Here is a 23,858-nt window from a genome sequence, read left to right as displayed (position 1 = left end):
GTAGCTGAAAGTGCATACTGATCACCTCTCTTTGCTTTGCATTCATACATTTAAACACGTCTAAAAGCATATGCAGTTACACCCACATATGCTCAAACACGCCCATTATATCCTCTACCAGCCCCATTAATTTGGACATGTCAGGGCTTGCCCAAGACTATGTCCATCTTTCCTCTGTAGCTAAGATCAAAAGTGTGACAATATCACTGCTTTTTATCATCAGCATCCCCTGTGGTTGTTAATGGTCACATCCTTATCTTTTAATTGGACAGATGGCTTTCTGGAGTTTCTTTTCTTAAGGACACTTTATAATGAGAGGGTTATTTAGAGCTCTCTAACTGACCTTCAGACATTCCTGTCATGGAAACCATGCCACAGCTAGCACTGTTCAGTTTATAACAGAACTGTAAGAACATTGCATTTGTTCATGCAGGTAGATGTTATTTGTGCATGCAGGTAGGTGTTAAGTGGTGCTGAATGAGCACTGGAAAGGAAGGGAAAATGTCATAACTGAAAAATAACCATTGATTGCTGGCAATTTGTAGAGATTCGAGCAAAGACTAGAACCTGTTGTTACATAAAACAGGGAAGTAAAGAGGCACAGAATGACAGACAAAACACTGAACGTACAGTGTGCAACATGCCTTCCCTGCTAGTTGTTCAAAGCAGGGCTATTAAAGCTACTGCCACTATTGCTGTGATTAAAAAATGGTTTCAGGTTCAAAATGGTAAAATAAATCACATAAAGACTTCAAACTTCATGTTCACTGTATCTCAGTGAGCAGTTATAAAGCACCTTGTCTTTCAGGGGAAGGAACTGGAACCAAAATGGAGGCAAAATTGCAGCTTTGCAGCTGCATGCATAATAAGCTAAAAGGAAGAATATTGTACAGACAGAGAGACAAAAAGAGGGCGAAAGCTTTGTTCTCTCTAGAGACAGAAGAATTGAAAGCACTTACATGGGTGATTTACATCAGTGGGGGAGCCCATGACAACAAAGCTTTGTTTTTCTACTCACCAAACTGGATGTACTGCATCAGTGACTGGTGCTTACAACTACTGGTGTTTCAGCAGCCTTACAGGGGTGGCACTTCTAACTATGTTTTCAAGATACGTGCGGTTTCCCACAGAGGATAGGAGAGGCCATGTCTTACTTTTACTTTGTTTGCACGTTCTAATTTATTGTGACCATCAGGCAAGTGTATGTACATAGAGTCAGCACAACAAAGCTTTCCTTTCACCCCGGCACCGGAGTGAACACTCAAGGAAACTTGGGTCCTCTTAAAATTCACAAGATCCTCTGAAAACATGGTTTGAACATATTTGTAGGGACTCTAAACAGTATACTGCTTTTGCTGTGCATCTCTATGTTTCATGATTTGTGTCTAAAATCAGCTATAAATTGTAATAAACAGCCAACCCTCTCATGACACACAGCATACTTCTGTTTTGTTTGTTATTCATATTGTTCAGAGTTTTACTAAGTACTTATTTGTAAATCACAAGTTCCAAGAATACAGATTAGGGTCTTTTCTATTGAATCAGTGCAGAGGAAAAAAGATGTAATGAATCACAAAATCCACAATGAATCAGTGTTAAAACTAAACAAAACTGCAATTACGAACAACACATTATTAATTTAGGACCTTTTTTATTAATGAGAGCATTCACTCAACATCAGCAGAGGGAGAGAGATAACTGTTTCAGGCTCGCCTTTTCGTTTCCAGGCTCATACTTTGGTGTTTTTATGGTCCCGGGCGAACATAGATTTTTGTACCGTTGCCATCTGAGCCATCAGACCAGCACCCTCCCTGACTTACACATTGAGCACAAAGTAAAAAAGTTTTGACTAATAAGGAAAGAGAGCGTGCATGTGCATCATGAGTGCATTAGCAAAAACTTTTATGCAGAAAAAGACACAGGCCAAAAACGGACGACTTTCAATAGAAACAGACCTCCTTCCGCTACAGATGTACATACAGACGTGTCTTTTCTTTATCAACCATGAGGTCATGGCACAAACAAAATAGTGCTCTTGTTAAATGTATTAAAGAGTTTCATGCTACTGAATGACAAAAGTACAGAACTGTGACATATTTTTTAAAAAGTTTTGTCTCTTCTTTTCTCCAAACGTAACTCCTTACTGGTACTCAGCCATGTTTTGCAATCTTAACAAAGACACTCCCGCTGAGAGCTGTATGAATGGCCTATTCGTGGCAAATAGTGGAGCAAAGCATTGTGGGGAATTTGAGGAGGAATCCTAATTTCTTTCAACTTTAAAGGGTTTGTGTTGCATCCATAATTATGTATATACTGTGTATATATTATTTGACATTATGTAGTTATGAAATGTTTAAGGGGACAACTATCTGCTTTTCCTTGATCAGCTAAAGAAATTAATTTAGCTTGAGTTCAAAGTCTAAACCAGTTAATGGCCCAATTCCATCATTAAAATTTGTTTGCATAAGCTTTAGCTGCAGATGCCGTACAGAGATGAAGCTAGACTTCCACATTAACGTCAGCGTAAATGTCAGAGTGGGTGCCAATAGTTACTGCGACGGCCCACACAGAGTTAGTGGGGTCTCCGCACCACTTAAACAGTGTATTAGCCAGTCTGCCTGCTGGATATACCACTCAGGTCTAACTGTGAGATCATCATATACACACCTACTGTTGTGTGTGAGGTAAGCACATGGAGTAACAATGTTTACTTTATCTGTAATCATACAACAGAGCTGCTTGTAGAACTCCAATTTAACTGCAAGCCCCAATACAGAGCAGGGTTGTACTGAGTGATGGCAAATTCACAGGTCTCCCAACTACAGCAGTGGAATATCTTCGCCAGATGTGCTTTGCCAGCTACAGAGAAACACTCTTCAATTATTGACCCACACTTCAAACAGCTACAAAAAGACAGACTTATAATTCTAATTTCGCTCATGCTCTGGTACGAGCCCTATGGGCCTGGATAATCATAATACCCAGACATTGAGGGTGAGTATGTGGGTGGAGTTGGGGAGGTCAGAAAAGATTAATTGTGGAGTATGTAAATTTCATTTGTCATATGTAGATTGATGTCAATTTTAATTGAATTAAAACAATGTGAACTCTGGCCTGCTTGGAGTCTAAAAGAACGGCTGGTGAATGGTAATGAAGTGAGGTGTGGAGAATACTGGTAAGAGGGGAGGAGGGAGGGGAAGTGATAAGAGGTTAGAGGTGAGGGAAAAAGAGAAGGAGAGAGATTAGTTAAGGATGAAAGTGATAGCTGACCTTAAATTAATGAGCCATTCTGCTCAACTCAGTGCTAGTGTAATACTGTTGTATCATGAGTAACTGAGGTGCTCACTAAATTTATAAGCTTTAAAAGTGTATGGACATGACCCATAGATATCGTCACACCAGTCCTTCTACAAACAGGACGGATGTGAGAGGGTTGTGACAGACAGTAGGTTATATTGCCCATCTCATGTATAAAATGCTTTTTACAAAGTATGCACCAGCCTCCCATGGGTGTGATAGATGCAAGTGTGTATGTGTACAGTACACAAGTACATACGTGTGGGAGAAGCTCGGAAAAGTCAACTGCTGGAGTAACACTTATCTCGAGTGTGATTTTATCATTTATTCTCCAAGGACACATACACTAGCCAGGGTTGAGTGTTTAGATCACAACAGGCCAGCACGCTGCAGGCAGAAGAGGTGCAATGTATTTCACGCATGACTCAAGCATATAGACTCAGAAATAGGGAAAGTTTTAGCTGAGAGTAAATCCATCTCTTTTTCTCACCCCACACCTCTTATGTCTACCCACTCGTTCCTCCTGTGCCCGCTTGCTAGGATAATATCATTGCTAATCGCTGCCTCTCCACCCATCTATCCTCCTTCAGCCTGATAGTTGAGGAAGGAAAGGAGAATGAGGAGTTGTGGATACCACAGTCCCTTTTTCTAGCAACTCTGTTGACTGCTTCTGTCACTTCCTGCAACATCCACAGATTATGTCCAGCTGGCTAGGTAAAAGTCAAGGTGATCATTTTCATTTAATAGATAAATGAATGCTCACACATGTGCATGAATGTTTTGCAATCTCAAATGGGAGCTATATCCCAGGGGGGTAAGGGTAATCAGGTTACTGTGAAGTCTGATGGATGAATCTTTAAATGAAGCTTTGCCTGCTGAGGATGTTAAATTCATTCATTCATTCCTATTCAGTGAGCAGAGAATATAGCACACAACCACCCCCAAAAAGAAGTGTGGAAACTGTCACATATTCTTTTCACACATTAATATATTTATTCACAATATGAGTTTCACAACTGTCACCCCTCTTACCGTGGACACTCTATAAGCAGTAATGTAGGTAGATGATTCCTCTCCTCCCCTCGATTTCCTTTTGGCCTCTCCACCTCCAATTCACTGTGCCAAATGGTACATTTACATTGGCCATAACCTCAATCACCATGCTTCCAGGCTATGCTGAATGTGCAGGCAGACATTTCTACAGTGAGGGGATGCAGACAGAGGTATAATGGGAGCAATAGATAGGAACCCATGCCGGAGGCATCCATCAAACCAAACGACTCCATTACAGTAAGTCCGACAGAGGCAAACGGTAATGTGCACTGTGATAAACACTGGGATAATAGTCTGTTTATAGTCCTGGACACACTGTTTCTGCTGGGAAACACTCGCGAGGAATACAGATAAGATATAGGAGCGGCAACCTCTCTATCTTTTTCACTCTTTCTATCTTCTCTCCCTTCTTTCCTGTTATCAGTCACTTTCACTCCCTTGTTCTCTTTATCCTTTTCTGCTTTCTCTGTATAATATTTTCTTTTACATAGAACACGGAGGGAGCTGCATATATCAGCTGACAAGGGCTTTTATCTGGTGTTATACTACTGTAGCACTACTATCACGGTGCTGGAATGAGGCAAAAGAAAACCATGAATATTCAGAAAAAATTATTCAAATGTCCTGTAAAAAAACCCAGACATATAAGACCAGATTGTCATGCAAATATAACTTTAAAAAGATGAACAAACACGTATGAATGAATACGGTGGCACACACACTCCACACACATGTATCAGCTAACTACAGGTGGGTTGTGGTTTCAGCAGAGGGATTGCTTTTCATGTCTCTGAAAGCAGGATGGGGTAAACAGGAATGTAGACTAATCCGTCCACATTCTGAATCCCTCAGAGAAACCAGGAAATAGCAAACCTGCTGCTGCTATGAATCAATTATAAGAGTACACAAAAAGGCACTTTCTTTACAGATGGGAGGCAGAAGTCAAACTCTATTGAGGGGAAAGAGAAAACAAAATCTTCCCATCTGTTGATACCAAAAATTCTGTTCTCACAACACATATGTTCCTGCACAAGCAGTGCGCACATGCTCAGAATGATGTGAGATTATTTGAATACACTATGGAAAAACATCAAATGAACCAATGGGGAAATTTTAAAAAAAGATTTCCATTAACCTGAGGAGAATATGTATTCAATTAACGGGTCTCTGGATGAGCATCTCTAATGCAAGACTGACCTCAACAGCTCCTCAACTTTTTCTAATGGAGGCCAATACATTGTTTGGTGTGATCCATATTGCACAGACACATGATCTGCAGCAAGGCGGGGTTAAAGTAAAGGCCAGTGTCTATTGCACTATATTCAAGATCAGTTAAACTTAATGACCTCATTCATCCTCCTGGCCTATCAAATAAACTACAACATTAGCCCTTGGATCTTAAACATAGTTTGGCATTTTATGCTTGCTGTTCAGGCAACGGCAGCGTTAAGAGGACGTGATAAAATGTGGATAATTGCACGCCCACTTGAGAGGATGATGGTGTGGGTTTGTTAAAAGAAATGAGCCAATGGCAAGAATGAGCAAACCTGATTGAAGCAGGATACTAGAGCTGTAAAGAGAAGGTACCCTACTGTCATAATAAGGTAAAAGGCTGTGGTGACAAAGAGCATGCTTTTCACAGAGGAAGCAGCACGGTTGAGTATATTGAGCATTCATTGGGATTCTGTTAAAAAAGTTTAAAAAAAATTAAAGATATGCCTTTGATGGTTATCTGCTGCAGTAAAGATGTAGCTCATGACAATTAGGGGGTCAAACAGGCTTACTTCCTTTGTTATTTCTGACATTTATTATCGACATTTCATTCATTGTTGCTGTTACATAACAAGTGTTCAAATCCATAAAGGATGATTACATCAACCCGCCACAACATTAAAATGTACCTGCCTAACATTTGTTATGTCTTCCTTATACTGCTAAAAAAGCTGTGAGCCACCTATAAGTATGGACATGGCATCTCAGGGATTGTCCTGTGGCGTCTCATCTGCAACAATTTTGGACTGGTATGTCAAAGCCATGACCTACATGAACGCCAGAACTCTGGGATTCCAAAGACAACAAGGCAGTTAGGAGGGTCAATGATAGTCACTTCATCCGTCAGTGGTTTTAATGTTGTCACTGTTGTATATGAGCATATAAGTATGACTTAAACGCATGCAAGTACCATAAGCACAAAGAACACTGGATAAAATGTTTGAATGCGGAATTAAAAACTAACATTTTACTTTCTGTCTCATGCTCATTAAAAAGGCTGGTTTCCTCACAACTTGCTGTTCACAGTCGTACATTTTCTGTTGTTCTGCATGGCCTTACGCTCTATAAGCCATGCAGGCTTCATGGAGGACTCAGAATGTGTGGGAAAGGCTGTGAAATTCATGTCTCTTTCTCTTTTATTCCACATCTATCTGAATCTGTCTCTACCTCTTTTATTATCTTCATTTTCCTCTCTGTATCATTAATCTAGACTGTGTATATTTATATGGCAATAGATTTTTTATTACCATCTTCATTATAGAACATTAAGGTCAAGCTGATGTCAGGCTGACAAACACAGAGGTACAGTCAAAGTGATCAAAACAAACGTGGGATACTGTACGTACAGCACATAATCGCACAGACACATTCAGCATTTCTTTGCAACAACAAAATTAAAAGATCAGATCAAATGAATGTTAAGAAAACCTAAATCATCTATAGCACAGAAAAGTCCTTTTTGACAACCAACCTGTTCAGGTACAAAAAAAGGTAAAACGGATTTAATTTGTGTCACAAACAATTAAAAGACAGCAAGTCCACAGACTTAATAATCCACGGCAAGAGCTGATTATTTCTAAGTGGGATCATGTTTATGCAAATTAAAAGACAAAGAGTCATTTAAGTGTAATGTTTCCACTGGTGTCACAAAATTCTGCCAACAGTGCTGAAGGCTATGGAGAAGATGTCATAACTCTGCAAGTGCGGGGAAATAACACACATGGGAAAGATGGAGAGAAAGAAAGAAATTAGAGGAAACCAAGGATATCACAAGGAACAGGGAGGAAAAATTGTCACTTGTTAAATATGGTTGGAGTGACCTTTAAACCGTGGCACCAAACCCAAACTATTTAGGACCTAATGAACCAAGTAGTGGGATAATGTCCTGTATGTGCATGTCCCAGTACATTTCTAAATTAAGATAAGATAAGATATACTTTATTGATTTAGGGCTGGGAAATGTCCGTTACAGCATTAAGCATAGATCGCAGTGCACTAGAAAAATAAGAGAAGAATAAAAACAGTGGCAATTTGAGATGAAAAATGTATACGTAATGTATAGAAAAATGAAAAAAATAAAGTTCTGTACAGCAATGTGCAAATGGACAGTATGTATAATATTAAATAATGAAGGTGAACATGTGTGCAGTGCAGGTATTCTTTAACAGATGAATATTTATTCAGTCAGAGTTCGGTGTGCTCTCTGTTAGAGGTGATCGGAGGTGTCTGATGGCATATGGCAGGAGGGTAAGAATCATGAAAATGCTGATCAGTTTGAAAATGGTAGTTTTGTTGATGAAATGTTGTTGATGAAATGCAACAACTGAAAGATTACATTGTAATCTTATCTTATTGTAAATGTTGCTCAGGTGAAGGCATATATCACTGTTTATCTTTGTTAGATAGCAAGTAGTTTGTGAACAGAATTGTAACAGGCTATATATCTCACATTCTTATCGCCCATAATTCACAAGTGATTAACGACAAGTCACAGCTCTGAACACCATTTAAAATACTAAACCCGCACCAACAATCTTTCAGTGTGGACAATGGACGCACACACACCTAGACACTCAGTGAGCTGGTGAATCCAGTAAAAGAGATTTACTTTGCTTTCAATTTGAAAAATAAAAGCCAACCACATGGTAGCTTGGGCAAAAATTCAGTAAACAAGGGATAATTTAGATATGAAATCGAACAAAAACCATATACCCATCATAGGTTATAGCAGTGGTGGGTCAATCCATCCAAATCCATTCAAATCTTTAAGCTTACTGTAAAGCTTTTGAAGACCCAACATTATGCAAATAATTTCCTATTTTATTTCTAGAATACATGCTTCATTATTAAATAAAATCACACACACATATCATTCTATTTTTATCTAATGCTGCAATACAAGGTCCATGATAATAACATATCTAAAATGCTTCCTTTTATAGCTCCTGTTTTATTATGGACCAGTATGGTTTGATGGTCAGCTGATCAGTTAAGAATGATGAGGTTTCCTGTTTATTCTTTTCTGAGGCTTACCAAAATTACTCACAAGGCAGGCATTAAATAATGATGTATACAAGGAATGGGGAGAAGGCTAAAGTGTCAGCAAGGTGTTTTAAGCACTGCAGAAGATGTGTTTGCTGGGGCAATACGTATTCCTTTTGGTAAAGACTTTACATTTTGCAACTCTGCAAACATACATGTTTAAAAAGGTCAGAGGAATGGGAAAATAGAAAAAGCATAAAACACTTTTCTTACATATACTCAAGAAACCATCCTGAGTAATATGAAAAAAGGTACAGAAACTGTAGACTTTTATTGCCATTTTCATATCGGTAACTGCTAAACATTAGTGACATATTTGGTTCATTTGCATCTGTCAAGGATCTTGATAGAACACTTTTATTGGGTGTCAGGTTTAGGGAAAACTCAGGATGATAAAAGGGTGGGTTGAATGTCGTGTAGAGAAAAAACAGTAAATCCTGGGAATGGCAGCAAAATTTCTTTTGTTAGAAAAGCTAGTCAGAGTTTTTGTTCAAGAACTCTCACTCCCTGAGATGAACTGTTTACTTTATTGCCTTTGTCATCCAACCAAGTGTACTGAAACAACAGACCAAAACATCAGTGGCATGAGCTCAAAATCCCATGAGATTGAATTTGAGAGCTAGGAGATGCAAAAGCAGGACGGATGTCAAGTTGATGTGAACCCGCGAACAATTGTGCTCGAGTCCACTCACCCATTGCCAGTCTGACAGCCATGTGGTGCTCATCTCTCTCCTGGTGCCATTACATGCACAGCACACACTCTATAAGCCCTAGGACAACTGCCATCTAAGCCTGGGATGCAATCATAAATATTGTATTTTCAAGAGTGGTGATTGTGACGCTACATTATCACTAAGCACAATACAACTGCAGTTTTGTTGTTCAGTTTTTATGAAGTGATGCTAAAGGACATAGTATGAAAGAAAGCATAAATAATATCCATCAGTATAGAATGCATTAGGTTGGACTACTTAAAAAGATTTAAAAGAAGTAATAAGGAAGGGAAAAAAAGCACCTTCTCATCAAACGTCAACTGAGCAGTTCTGGCAGAACACATAAGCTTAAAGCTTTGAACACATGGATGCATTTATTTGTTATGTGTACACCCTGCAACTATGCCAGGTAAAGAATGTAAGGGAGAGAGAAAGAAATGGAAGGAAACAAAGTAAATCACCTGACCTTGACCCTGCCTCCTTACCTCTCTGTGTGAAGGGGTTTAGCCTATAGCCTTTAATATTTCAATGCTGCTTGGCTGACTGGAAAGTGCTGAGTTCGAAGAAGGGATAGGGGCCAGGCCACAGTGTTCAACCTCCACCAACAATTAACACACCAGCAGGACATCATTCCAGTACTCAGTGGCGTGTCTGCATGTGTATGTATGAGTCTGTGTGTTTGTTTGTTTGTTTTGTCTGCTACTCATTCTTGAGCAATTACTCTCAGTGGAATTTGCTAAATGCTCACACGCATACAAAAACACACTTCTCAGATTCTTCTTACCAGTAACCGTGAGTTCAGTCGTTCTTCTGACGACAAAGCCACCAAACTGGACTTCGCAGGTATAATTCCCAATGTCATCTTCTTTCACCTCTTGGATGGACAAAATGTCTCTCTTCTGGATGATGCTGGCCCTCCACTGCTTGGGACGGCATTCCTGCATTTTTAGAGAAAGACAAGCAGGTCAAAACCTCTACAAAAACATTATTACTGATACAGCAGTTGAGATGTCAGATATAAAACAGCTGCCAACAATCAGATGGAACAATACTGTGGACTGCACATGTCCAGAGATGAATCATAACTGTGAAATGTAATACCTTCACTCTACATCACAATATTTTTCCATCCCTATGATTTCAAGTGATGTGAGCGGAACACATAAGCTTTAAAAAAACATCACTCAGTGTTAAGAAAGTGGATAAAGGGGTAGGGATGCATAGCTTGCCACCCTGACATGATAATTCTATATGATGAAATAATAAGTCTTTGCCATTATCCTTCTTATCTGATCAAGATTTATTGCTCTGAACTGAAGATGCTCCATTCAATATTCTACTGAGGCCACAAAGGACAGAGAATTTCATTTACAGCAGTCTCTCCTGGCAAAATAAGTGTGTTTGTTCTGCGTCTGTGTCTGTGTGTGAGTAACTGCATGTAGGCTCAATGAGCGTCTCCATGACACGATCCACTCTCCAGCTCCTTGGTGCTCTGGCAGGGACAATGGCTTGGCGGATTCTATTCCAATATTGCTCCCGGCAACCTTTGAATTCAATCACAGTGGCTACGCAGTGGTCCAAATAACTCTGGGTCCCAGCTCTCCCAGTCATTAACCAGATCATAATTGAATTCTGGAAAAACCTAGAGGTCAAGCCCAGCCAGCTAATCTACTGCTGATCTGCCTGTGATTAGTCTGGCCTGAGTCCTTCATTTTGTTTTCTGCAGGCCATGCCTGACCCGAGAAAGGCAAGAACCCAGGTGAGGGAGGAGTGGGTGCATGCTGAATAAAGATCAGAGTGCAGAAGCATTTGGAGGACATCACTCGTCCCACAAGGCACAGAATGACATTGCACAATTTTATTGTCATAGAAGTTTTGTGTTCATTATGACAGTAAACAATGTGGCTGCTCTCTGCGCAGTTCTAGTGAACAATAAGAATAGCGAAGAACACTGCAAAAATAGCCTAAGCAATTACCTCCATACATAATCTGCTTAAATGATCTGGAACTGTATTTCCAACACGACTTGAAAACATAAACAGCCAAAAAATTAGATGAAAACAAACCAATGAACCATTGAAAAACATTTCCCGGCTGCATAATCAAAAAGACAGACACCCTCCTTATTACTTCCCCCTTCAAAAAGAAGCAGTAGTCACATATTTTTTATTACCAGTGATCCTTAAGGCAAGTATACAAATGATACACAAATATGAATATGGAACACAATCAAATATTAACAATCCTTCTTAGTCAGTTAGCAGGCTCACCTTGTACCACGTGATGTCAGGCTCTTTGCCAGCTTCCACATAGTCATCAATGTCAGGACAGAGGATTTCTTTACTCTTACTGAGCTCAGCCTTCTCAGTTCTTCTCATGTTGGAGTTGTAACAAAGGTCTGTGTCATTTTCAGCCACAGTCAGAGACATAGACACCTTCATGCAGTATGTGGAGTTCCTGTTAGTAGAAAACACACAAACATCAAGGTTAATTGTGATTATCTTATTTGCTCTTAATTTGCTCATTAAAAACTATTATCATATGCCACTTTGCCTCATCAACAGTGCTGTTATATTATAGAGACAGTAACCCAGAAAAGACTCAATTAAACTTTTTTACAAAGACAATTAACACGATTCTCTTACTGCATTTGATTAAATACAGAAAGAGGAATTTTGGGGTAAGTGCCTTTAATATCCATTTGTTTTTTTCTCTTATTTTCAGTTGTTCCTCTGCCTTCCTCACCCTACACTGTAGTTATGAGGTTAGCAATAATGACATGTTCAGCAGCCTTACTGAGTCAGTTCTGAATGCTCGTGACCACTATTGGATTAATGAGGGGACTCAGTGAATGCTAATCAGAAAAAAGAAAAATGCAGAGAAGGTCTCACACAGAGGAGAAAGCTGCTTGATCATCACAATGAGTCAGTCCTCACCACTCATCACCCCTACTTGTTTCCCAGCAACCATCAACACTCCATCAAGCTATCTACCATTGCTATCTATGAAAGGGTAATGACTCCTCCTCTTTGCTGTGGATAACATTGGTTTTGTGTGACACAGTGCTATCCCACAGTACCAACCTCTCCAGTCCTGCCTCTACCACTGACATTTTACCACACTAGGATGAATGCACATGGACAGTTTATCTGCTGTAACAGCTTCCACTCTTCTAAGAAGAAAACAAGATTTTACAGCCAGATTGCTAGAACTAGTCCCCATTAATTATCATGAGCATTAGTGGAGTCAAGCAATGATGGCACTTAGTCCAGACTTTCATATTCTTGTTAATTCCAGACCTCATCATTAAGGATGACTCTTGCAAATAATTATTTTAGCACTTATTAGATATTTAATGAAAAATAAAAGAACCAAGATAACAAAAAAATACCATATCAGTCTGGTAAAAAGGTTTCAAAGGCAGGGAGTGCCTAAAGAAGGGTGGTATCAACTCAGGTCCAGGAGGTTGGTATCAGAGGAAGGATTTATGATTGGCTGTAGATACTATGGATGTGGGACACTAAATCAGAGGAGGTGTTACAAGATAGAACTTATGCGGTCACAGGAGTGGTAGTGTGTAATCAGAGTTCTCGAGTTTATTGAAGACATTGTATCTTAAAGGATGCTACTGCAGTATTTGAGTCTTGAGGTAACGAACAGCAGCAGTCAGGTCTATATCTTGAAAAACAGAACAACCCTAAAGTCTGAACCCTAAAGTCCCCATGCTTTCTAATGTATGTCTGACTGTGTTTCTATTTTCTGTTGCCTGACCTACCCAGCTGCCATCTGAATCGTTCAGTCACTCAGTCCAAGGGCCGTGAGAAAAACCATATGTGCTTTCATTTCATTTCATTACAATACATTTACAGCTGTCCAGATGCTTCCATTCACTGTAAATGATAGGGTTTCATATGATCTACTCAGGTTATGGAAGCAGTAAGGGAGTCACCTCTCATATAAACACCTCTCAACCCCTGGGGCCATAAAATATAGATGTGGAACACACATGACAACACACACACACACACACACACACACACACACACACACACACACACACACACACACAAACTTACTTAAAAGACATATGTGGCAAATGTGACAAATGTTCTGTAGCTGTAAAACACTGGTTAGAGATAGAAGTCAGAGGGAGATGTAGAATATCTACTTGGAATGTAAGGAAAATATACTATATACCTCCACATAAAGAATGACCAAAAGAGCATGTGAAAAATTTAAGGAGAAAACTAAGATGCAAGATATAGCAACAGAGCATTGCCTGCTTAGAGTTTAAATCTAACATAGTCTAAAGCAGGGATGTCCAAAGTCAGTCCTCGAGGGGCCGCTGTCCTGCTGGTTTTAGATGTTTTCCTGCTTCAGCACACGGTAAGTTTCATAGCTTTGTTTTTTTCCTCCGTTTTCAAGGAGTGATTTTTTTTATTTATTTTTTTTAATTTTAATTTTTTTAACATTTTTTTAATTTTTATTTTTTTGTAACCATTCATAGCCGCCCCCGTTAAGGTAGAGTTTTAAGTTTATCGGTAAAGTTTCATAGTGCCTCTTTTTTGTTAAGAGTGCGTCTTTTGTTTCAATCCGCCTCATTTCGAGAGCGTGTCTTTGTTTTGTTTAGTGTTAAGAGCTTTTCTGTTTTCCTCCCAGTTTGGAGAGTTTTGTTAACTTTCATAGCTGCGCTCATCCTCCGCGCCATAGTATGAGTATGAGGAGAGCGCTTAGGTTTTCCATAGCCCTTTTCTTTGCGCTGCTTGGATATCGCCCTGCCTTGCTGTGCTCTGTGTGCTGTGTTTGTAAAATGAAACCTCTTGGAATCCAAAACGACCCTGCGTCTGTGTCCTGAGTCCCCTGGTACCTGACACCGATAATATACAGTTATGTTGGAAGTTGAAGAGAAAACTGATTGTCCTTGAAAGACTTTAAAATAGATTAGATTTTAAACAACAAGTTTGATTGATTGAAAAAAATTGATGCAAAGCCCATAGAGAAAGGATTGTTCCTGTGGACAAATCTTTGGGATGCATAAAATAATTGCCTGGAGCACACTGGATAATATATGTTACAGCTAAAGCATAAATCATAATGACTTAAAACAGGCAAAAAAAAAAAGAAAACAACAAAAAAAGCCCAATACATTCTGTTCATGTCCACCACTTCAGTGTTAACACAATGCAGCACTTGAACACCAAGGCTAACTCTGTCCATGGTCCTGAAACTCTGATATAACAAGTAAGCAGCAGTCACAGGATTTGTGCTAATAATTTTCATGTTTCTGTTATTGCTTTACATTTAAGAGTTAAACAATAAAAGCAACAACATATTTGATAGTGACATATGTGGTGTTTAGATCTAATCAAACAGGTGTCAGGGTCAGTCAGGGAGATCCAAGATTGTTGTTATTGGTTGATTTAGGCTTTGTTAGTGAGATTTTTTTTTCTTCTTTTTAATACTTCATTGTGACTATGAAATCTGTTTTTTCATGGTTATGCTGAAAACAAACTTAATGGAAAGTCTTGGCCATATTGAAGGAGCATTCATGTTATACTCATTTTTCTGTTTTATTGAAATTTGTTGCTGCACTCTCCTATATATAATGTTATTTGAAATTTAAGATGTTCTTGCCGTGTCTGTGACAATGTGAAAGAGATGAGTGGACAAGCAGTGCTTTGATAACAACGCAGATGATAAACTTTAATTGACTAACTTTTACTCAAAGCACATTTTAAAGTCCGTCTTTTTTTATTTTTATTATTATCCTTGACGAGGCCACTACGATCAAGACAAAAATGTTTTATCACAGGAAAAGGCAATCATTCAGATTTCAGAATGTATTGATTTGACTCTGCCTTCAAGGAGAAGTGAAGTTCAAACCATGCCAGCAAAAATTCCCCAGCATAAAAGAGACACTGTGTCCCCTCACTGGGTTTAATTTAAAATTTTCTAAGATTTCTTATTAATCTGTAAATGTACATGAAGACAAATTCAAAGACTTAATGGGCAGATGATCAACAACGTCCTGTCACGGTCATGAACCTGAGCTAATAAAGACCCCAGAGAGCCAAAAAGGAGACATCTCTGCAGCTTGAATATTCACAGCAGGAACCCTGTAGCATTGTGGGAAGGTATAGGTGGTCTGCTTGATTGACGGACAGATAGGGGTCGATGCACAGTCCTGCAGTGTCTTTCACATCTATCATAGTCTATTTGAGTGCACCTGCTTTGGATATTAGTCAGCTCATGGTAGCTGTTATTTTCTACACATTATTATCCAACATGCGGAATAATGTAATCATGGAAAGGAAATGTGCATAGTTTCACCCACTCCAGACCACTGACTCATTAGCAGAATTTTCATGAAATAATCTATCAAGTGAAAATGTGAGACTGACAGTGACAGAGTGAGGAAGAGAGGAAGAAAGATTGATGAATCTGAAGATTTACAGACAGAATGTGAGATGATATGCAGAAAGAAGGCAAAAGAGCAAAGGAATAAAAGAGAAAGTCAAAGAAGGCACATGGAGATTGCTATGTAAATGAAGTCACCTTCACATAAAAACTTGCAATTAGACTTGAATATCAGACAGAGAAGGACAAAAATAACCATTTACACACTAAATGTACACACAGTATACGCACAGCAAAACAGACACACTTTGGTGGATCCGTGTGCCTTTTTGTCTCTCACTGAGGGCCTCAGTGCAAAAGCTGAACCTAAATCAGATACATTTACAAACATTTAAAGACACTACACACCCATGCTAAATATAACACGCCCTCAGGAGATATTAGGATAGCAAAAATTTTTTGTTGTGTTGCCTTTAGCACACTCAATTTGAAATTAAACAACTTCTATGTCTAAGGTACTCTCTGTCAACTTTGATTTTACAGTGTTTACATCAAGATCAAATTTAATTATTAAATAGTGAAAATTGCTGAAGCATAAATTTCAGTCATCCGCCTCACCTCTAAATAGTGCATTACCATAAAGAGCTCCGAATTTGTGGTATACATGTAACTCTTGCTGACTCCAGAAAACACAAGCAGCCAACCGTGACCAGTTGTTCATTGGTCAAATGTATTCATTTATGTGTAACTCTAATCCTTGGGAGGGGATTTTACTTCTGCTGGTGTACTATAACGTACATTCCAGGTCCAACTTGACCTCTGGTCCTTTAGTTTAACCACTCTTATAAAACTTTAATCATTAGGATCCTGTCATTTAACAAGTAGTGAATATCTCAACAACTTCTTCGGCAACCATTTAAGCAGCTAAAGACTTAAACGTATCATCTGGATGTGACTGTATGTGCCTCAGTTTAATGGATATATTTGGGTATATTTTTACTTTGGATTAGTTTAAGATACTGCACTTAGAAAAAGTAGTTCAATTTATTTATGCACAGACACACAAAAAGTGTTCTGTTACTTCTGTTTGTGATCTTAAAGGGGAACTCCGGTATTTTTAAACCTAGACCTTATTTCTGGCATGAAATACGTTTATCTACTCATCGAGAACAGTTTGGCGAAAGTCGGCGTCCTTCAGAAGCTATTTAGATAACTTGCGATCCATATAACGGAGCGAACGGGGCAAAGACGATGCAGCCTCTAAATAAGGCATTATCTGTCTTTATTTCACCAATACTTTCTACACAGGGATTTCTACACAGGCACTCTACAGGACCACTTCATCCACACGCCCCCCTGGAGCACAGTTTATTTACTCCTTGCTCTGTGACAGTCGGCTAACTTCACATGGAGTTTGCTACTGCTAGTTTTGTGCAACATGGCAGGATATTTATCAAATTTCGACAACGTGAACGACGACTTTGAGTAAGATGGACGTTCTTACCAGAGTGAATGAGCTGTGCTGCAGCCATGCGTGTCGATGAAGTCGTCCCAGTAGAGGTGTGTGTAGAATTTCCTCCGTTAGCTCTCCCATAGCTGCAAGTAGCTATGTGCTAACAGAGCAATAGTACACGTTCGTTCATTCATTCATCATATAAGTATTGGTGAAATAATGACAGATAATGCCTTATTTAAAGGCTGCATTATCTTTGCCCCGTTCACTCCATTATATGGATCGTGAGTTATTTATATAAATAGCTTCCGAAGGATGCCGACTTTTGCCAAACTGTTCCCGGTGAGTAGATAAATGTATTTCACGCTAGAAATAAGGTCTAGGTTTAAAAAGTTCCCCTTTAATACTCAGCTTGCATAGAAAAAAAATTGCTCAAGTCACATTAGGACGATCCTTTTCCTCACATCTGATTTAATTCCTGGGTGTATGAGTTATATCCTCAACTCCTTTGTCTTTGGTGTCTTTATCTTAAACTCACCACTACTACAACCTTGTCATCAGTACTCTGGCTCAACGGTCTTCTTGTCACTGCTCTCGAAATCCAATCAGCCCTTGATCCTTGTTCTTTAAAATTCACTGCTTTTCCGCCTTTCAGGTTACCATTTTGTCAACATTCTCCTCCCTATTTCATCTCGGTTTAATCTAAACTGAAGTCCCTATCAGTCATCTACAAACTAAAATCAGCCATCTATAAACTTAAATGTAACAACACCTTTGTCCAGATATAATCGCCAAATCAATCACAATCTATGAAATTTTTAGATAGCTGAAACTCAAAATGTAAAATCATCTGGCAGAGCTAGTTAGAGTTATGTATTTCTATAAGAATGTCCACGGTAATTCTTCCTCAGGCTTAGATTCGAGAGGTTTATTTATGTTGATTTGGCCGCTGTGAGAAGCGCTGAGCAACACTCTCGGTTTGCACACACACAACTCAAATGTCAAATCAGTGTGTGGTGGTGGCAGCCTGATGAATGCATTGCTTAGGCATGCTATCACAGGTCAGAATGACAGGGCGGAGATGTTTGCAGAGAGTTCAAGAACACAAGAGAAGCAATGGTAAAAGAAAAAATACATTTCTTTTATGGCTGAAAATAGCTTCTATAAAACTAAATAACTTGGTAAATTGTTTGGTCACCATGTGCTGATGTACCAATTCTACAAATCTCTGTAAACTTAAGGGACGAAAAACTCTTGGAAAAGATATCCCCCCCACTTGGTGTGACGATTGTGGTGGAAAGTACTGTGCCACAGATTGCCCTACGCCGCCAACAGGTGTTCAACTAACTGTGAAGGGGATAGATATTATTCAATCCTTTTTTTATTTTTAATCAAAGCATTCAGTGACCCCTCATGCCCTTTGAATGAGGGCATTGTCATCATGGAGAAAACCACTTCCATTAGGATAGAAAAGTTTCATCTTGAGATAAAGGTGAGCCCGCAAAAAACTTTGTATTGATTTGCAGTGACCCTCACCTCGAAGGGAACAAGTGAACCTGGGCCATGCCAGAAAAACTCTCCCCTCAGCATAACAGAACCACCATATCTCCTCAATGTGGGGATCAAGGGTTTGAGTTTTTACTTTACTTCATAATCGATCTGTATTTGAATCATTCAAATATAACCATTTGGCATAACAGCGAGCTACTGTAATTCACTACTTTCTTAGCTGTATATTAAATGTAAAGTATATTATCACCATAGTGCTACATCAGGTTGTCTTGTAGTAGACCTTGTATTTTATCTTTTTTTTACTATATCAGTTGATAATAAACAACTGAGATTTTACCAGCATTCAAAGCCTAGAACAAAAACGAAAATACTTTAATGATATCTCCTCTAGCTCCATTAAACACATAGTCAGAGAAAAGAAAATCATCTATGACAACACTAAATAAACAGACGCAAATGCCATTAAATGTACTGAACGGGGTCTCCAACTAATTTACAGTGAAATAACATTTGCAAATAAAGACAAATACTGTGTATGCGTTCCTAGATGTAGCAGTATTAGTGGCGGATAGACTTATGTTTTGAATGGACTAACCTAAACGTATGATGTTGCAGTTGTAAGAAAACTGTAACAGAAATCCAAAAACACAAAGCAAGAAGGAGCAGCAAACAGGAGTGAACAAACCCTGGCAGAAACAATGATGACGATCTGGCACTGAACAAAGAAACCCTGGTAGTACATTTACAATAAGGTAACAAACCCGGAAATCCTAAAAATACAAACAAAAAGCATAACAAACAACTCAGAAACCATGGGTGATATTAATTTAGATTGTAACAAGGGAGATTGTCATGCATAACTCAGTAACAATGACAAGGTAACACAGGTGTAAGATCTTATCTTATGATAACATGTTCTGAATACCAACATTCACTGACGGATGGTCCCGTTTAATAAGGGGCAAGAGTCAACTATGTGTTGTCCCTGTATTCTGTCCTTGTAATATTCATACATATCCAATCCACAAATGCCAACCAATCTTATCATAACACCTGAAATGTCCATGGTTTTTCTAAATGAGGATCTATAGCATATATTGAAGGAAATCTGCATAGGGCCAAGAAAAGACTCCTCTCTTTGCCTGCAGAGAGTTTTCAGGGAGAGGGTTTGGTTCACATGTGTGGCAATGTGTGACTCAAAAGCTTTCTTCCTAACAGAAAGAAAATTGATTTCAGCTCAGAGGCAAATCTCTTGCAGTGTTCTTCTGATTAGGGTATCTTAGAAGTTTGAGATCCCCCCCAGCTCAACACAAGCAGACTGGGAAACACAGAGCTAGGGGCACTTTTGACAAGTGCAGAGTTGCACAAAATGACATTTTTCCCTCAATTTCAAACACAACATTTGAATAAGAGCAAAGACTTGTTAGAAGAATCTGTCAATAATAGAAGGCAATATTAACTTAGAGGGAGACAAAGCTGGAAAGTCTTTGTTCCAGATTAATGCCTCAGTGCAGTAATCACATGCAGTATAGACTGGGGTATCATTGCCCAAAAATACACTGAATACTCTCTGCCTCCTGTGGTTTTTAAAAGGCTTTTAACAGAGAAGATTACATTCTCTGCGAAATGAAGATCTTCTGTGAGATAAGCTCTTTATTGAGGGATACTTTTCACCGTAAAATGTAATAAGTCGCTGCCATTTGACCATGAGCTGTCCGTCTTTAGGCTGAAATTCTGGTGTTAAGAATGAATGGGAAAAAACTGTGGGAAACTGCCCCATTAATATATATGTATATAAATTTAAATGAAAGTTTACCTTAAGACGCAGGAATAGAGGCCCACGTCTTGAAGATCAGCAGGTCTGAACCATATGGCGTCTTCCTCCTTGCTCATGCGCACCCCATCAAAGGAAATGGGCTCCTCAAAGTCGCTGTGGCCGAGGCCAGAGCTGCGGTACCACATGAGGCTGAGGCCCACACTCTGTGCCTGGCTGTAGTTGGCCCGGATGTAACCATAGAACAGAGCACACTTAAGCCGCACCGGCTCACCCTGAAGCACCCGGTACTTTAGGTAGTCCACTGACCAATCCGTGCAGCCGTCCACTACAGGGGAAACACAAGGAGAATGAGAGACACATTTATCAACATATAGAAATAGTGCAAGAATGAAATAAGCTTTCACAGAATTAAATAAAGCTATAAATTCGAGCACATACAGAGGTGGTTGCAGTGTGACTACAACGCATACAAAGAAAACTTATATATAAAGACACAATTGCACAGCAGTGCTATTCATTCTCATATTATTATGCAAGCTCAAATAAGGGTGAAGACTACTAGTTCATAAACAACCCACATTTATTCCTTTTTATATATTGGAATAAATATCTGAGCCAAACCAAAATTAAAAGGTAATTTATTTCATGGTGTGGACCAAAACAAAGATTTTATTTATGTTTTTTTACTCCATATAGTGTTAGCGCTTTTTGCAATTTTACTGTGTAGTGAAGGTGCTTGACACATCTAGTCCCCGCTCCTGCTATCCCGACGTTGCCGCAAATTCAAGGTATGCGCAGCCCTGGCTTCTGCAGAAACAGCTTAGAGACTGGTGAGCAATATTCAAACTCAAAACCACTGTGACATCTGGGAATTAACCGTAAAATATCTTCAAAAATGACGCCAGGCATCTTCAAATACTGCAAATTTACCACAGCTCTGTGCCTCGGTGCAAGGCTACTTCATTGATTGGGAATATGCCACAAGCTATATCAAGTGAGATGTGCTCCTTAGCTTTTGTCTAACAGTTTTATAGCTCAGCAGTCATTCACAAAATTGTTTAACCAACATGTCTGACATGGGTACTGTGCATATAACAGTGAAAGAGGAGTAAAGATAAAGCCTGTGTAATGACACATGCAACAAAAATGAAAACAATATCTCTTCTGCTTGATGTGTGAAATGTATAGTCGTACTTCAGTTGCTACAACTTAATAAGTTGGAGAAGGAAAAGGATGTGAGCCTAAGGGCGAAGTCTTAAAAGACATTTGACAAAAATCAAATCTCAAAGCCCCTCAGGCATAGTGGTTCTGTTCTTGTTCCAGCAAGCAGATCTATTTCATGTCCCAAGCCACTGGATTTTAACCTATGGCCAGTTCTAAGTCTCTGACTAATTAGCTAACATTTGTTTATCCAGCAGGTGTATATTCGAGAATGTGCATGTGTAACCAGAGAGGCCGAGAGAGGGAGACAGCAGTGATGATGGTGTAGTGAGATAAAGTAATAAGAATCCTGCTGTGTGCCAGTCTGTGAGTGATACAGAGCCTCACAGGGACAGCTATGCTTGTAATTAATACTCTTAATTACCAGGGAGGTAATGTGTGTCTCTCTGTGTGAGTGTGTTTTCATGAGTGTGCATTCCCTATACGAATGGTTGTCTGCCTAATTATGTCAGTAATCATCAGTAGGCTTTGCCACGAAAGTGTGTGCACTTACACACATGCATGTGAAAGAAACAGAAAGTGTGTGCTTGAGCGGGCATTATAACGTCTGAAAAAATTATCAAATGATCATCCTTAATACTGAGACCAGGGCCCTATGGATGCAAAAAGCAATGAATGTACTCATATGTGTTCACTCCTCACTGCTTTAAACTGATAAAAACTTTTTTTATATTTATTTAAAAGTTTTATACTGTTTTATTTATAATATCACTCAAAATAAAAAAATAAAAAAATGGGAACAAATAAGGAGATAATTCTCTGACAAACACTGAACCACAGACCACTAGCTCCCTTCTAATATTGAGGTGAATTTCTACGGAGGGCAGCAGGTAAGTCCTCTCCTCTCTCTGCATATCAATCTGCTAATCAGCAAGAACAGCAGGGGCTTCATTCTTCTTTTACTTTATTCACCCTCTGCACCTCTAATGGATATGACCTCTGTGTTGTGCTGGCAATCTCCACTTCTGCCCTCTCTGCCACAACAAAAACTGTTTATTCTAATAAGCTTCTCTCCTGATTCACAACTAAAGAAAACGTTTCATTCGGCAGCAGCACACCTGCCACTTGCCTTCACCATGCAGACTTACAGACATGTGCTGTCAAACAAAGAAAAAACTCCACATGCACCGAAGTCTGTAAACATGTAAACACAGAGAAATACGTAGACCTTTCATTCCTTTCAGACGTCCCATGGGGAGTTGTATAATGCAGTGGCCTTTTGTGGGTGAAACCATATTTACGTCTGCGACTCAAAACGGTTTTATCAACTCAATTAGAGGCTGACATTTCCCACATCCCCATGCTTGGCTGGAAAATCAATGATTCCCGCTGGAGGAATACTGCAGTCCCCACCTTTCACTCCCTCTCTGCTGACAGCTCACATATAACTACACACACACACATAGGATCTCTCCGCTTTCCACCCTGCCCTTCTGGGACATCAAGGATTTGTGGCGATTCTGCTCAGCCACTCTTCAACAAGCGTGTACTGTGAAGGATGTTTCCATATGGACACATTCCCACATGGCTGTCAGTCTTCCAAATTTTACTGCAGCACTGCAAACTGCAGCGCTCCCTGACTTGCTACCGTTACTCTAAAGCTGCTACGTCATATGATGTATAGGGTATAAGTACAGTATAGCTGGTGCAAAAAACCAAGGTGGGAATGTCAAGCTACAGGATATGTGTATGTGAGTCTCACAGAAACCTTATTACATTCTGCATCAGGGCAGACCTGTCCGTCTTTGTGTGACACTAAACCAAGCCAATAAATACGGGCCCCCGAGCTTGAATAAATTTATCCTCATACACACAAATGGAGTCACACAAACAAACAAACACATACTCACAACATCCCAACCTCCAATCACAGAGTGGGCTATATGTCACCTGAGTCAACTCCTGCTTTTCTTTCCTTCATTACCATATTCCCATGCTCCTTCTGCAACATTATGTTTTTCCAGTGTGCTTTCTACTTAAATGCTTTCCCTCGCTCTTGTGATGCCCTCAGTAGTGAGCCTCTTCTCCTCGCTCACCACTACCTGCTCCCCTAATGAAGTGTAATTATCAGATGCTGTGTGGGCGGCGGGGTTCTCGCAGGCCAAGAAGACATTCAATGATCTATATGTGGATACAGATACTTAATAACTTTCTGTCTCTC

General features: G+C 39.4%; 1 protein-coding gene across 3 annotated transcripts in view; it reads right to left on the bottom strand.

Annotated features, from left to right (window-relative positions):
• The window catches only part of il1rapl1a (interleukin 1 receptor accessory protein-like 1a), a 169,612-nt gene that overhangs the window by 77,130 nt on the left and 68,624 nt on the right, over nucleotides 1-23,858 (bottom strand). For all 3 annotated transcript variants that reach the window (XM_072396672.1, XM_072396674.1, XM_072396673.1), the window contains exons 3-5: nucleotides 20,516-20,801; nucleotides 11,648-11,834; nucleotides 10,162-10,315 (exon numbers count right to left, since the gene is read on the bottom strand). In XM_072396672.1, coding sequence (XP_072252773.1) covers nucleotides 10,162-10,315; nucleotides 11,648-11,834; nucleotides 20,516-20,801 — 627 coding nt within the window. The remainder of the gene's footprint in view (nucleotides 1-10,161; nucleotides 10,316-11,647; nucleotides 11,835-20,515; nucleotides 20,802-23,858) is intronic.

This window comes from Leuresthes tenuis, unplaced genomic scaffold, assembly GCF_036924035.1.
Source record: "Leuresthes tenuis unplaced genomic scaffold, fLeuTen1.0.hap1 SCAF_12, whole genome shotgun sequence".
NCBI classification, from domain to species: domain Eukaryota; kingdom Metazoa; phylum Chordata; class Actinopteri; order Atheriniformes; family Atherinopsidae; genus Leuresthes; species Leuresthes tenuis.
Note: the sequence above shows the minus strand (reverse complement) of the source record. Positions and strands in the feature narration are given on the sequence as shown.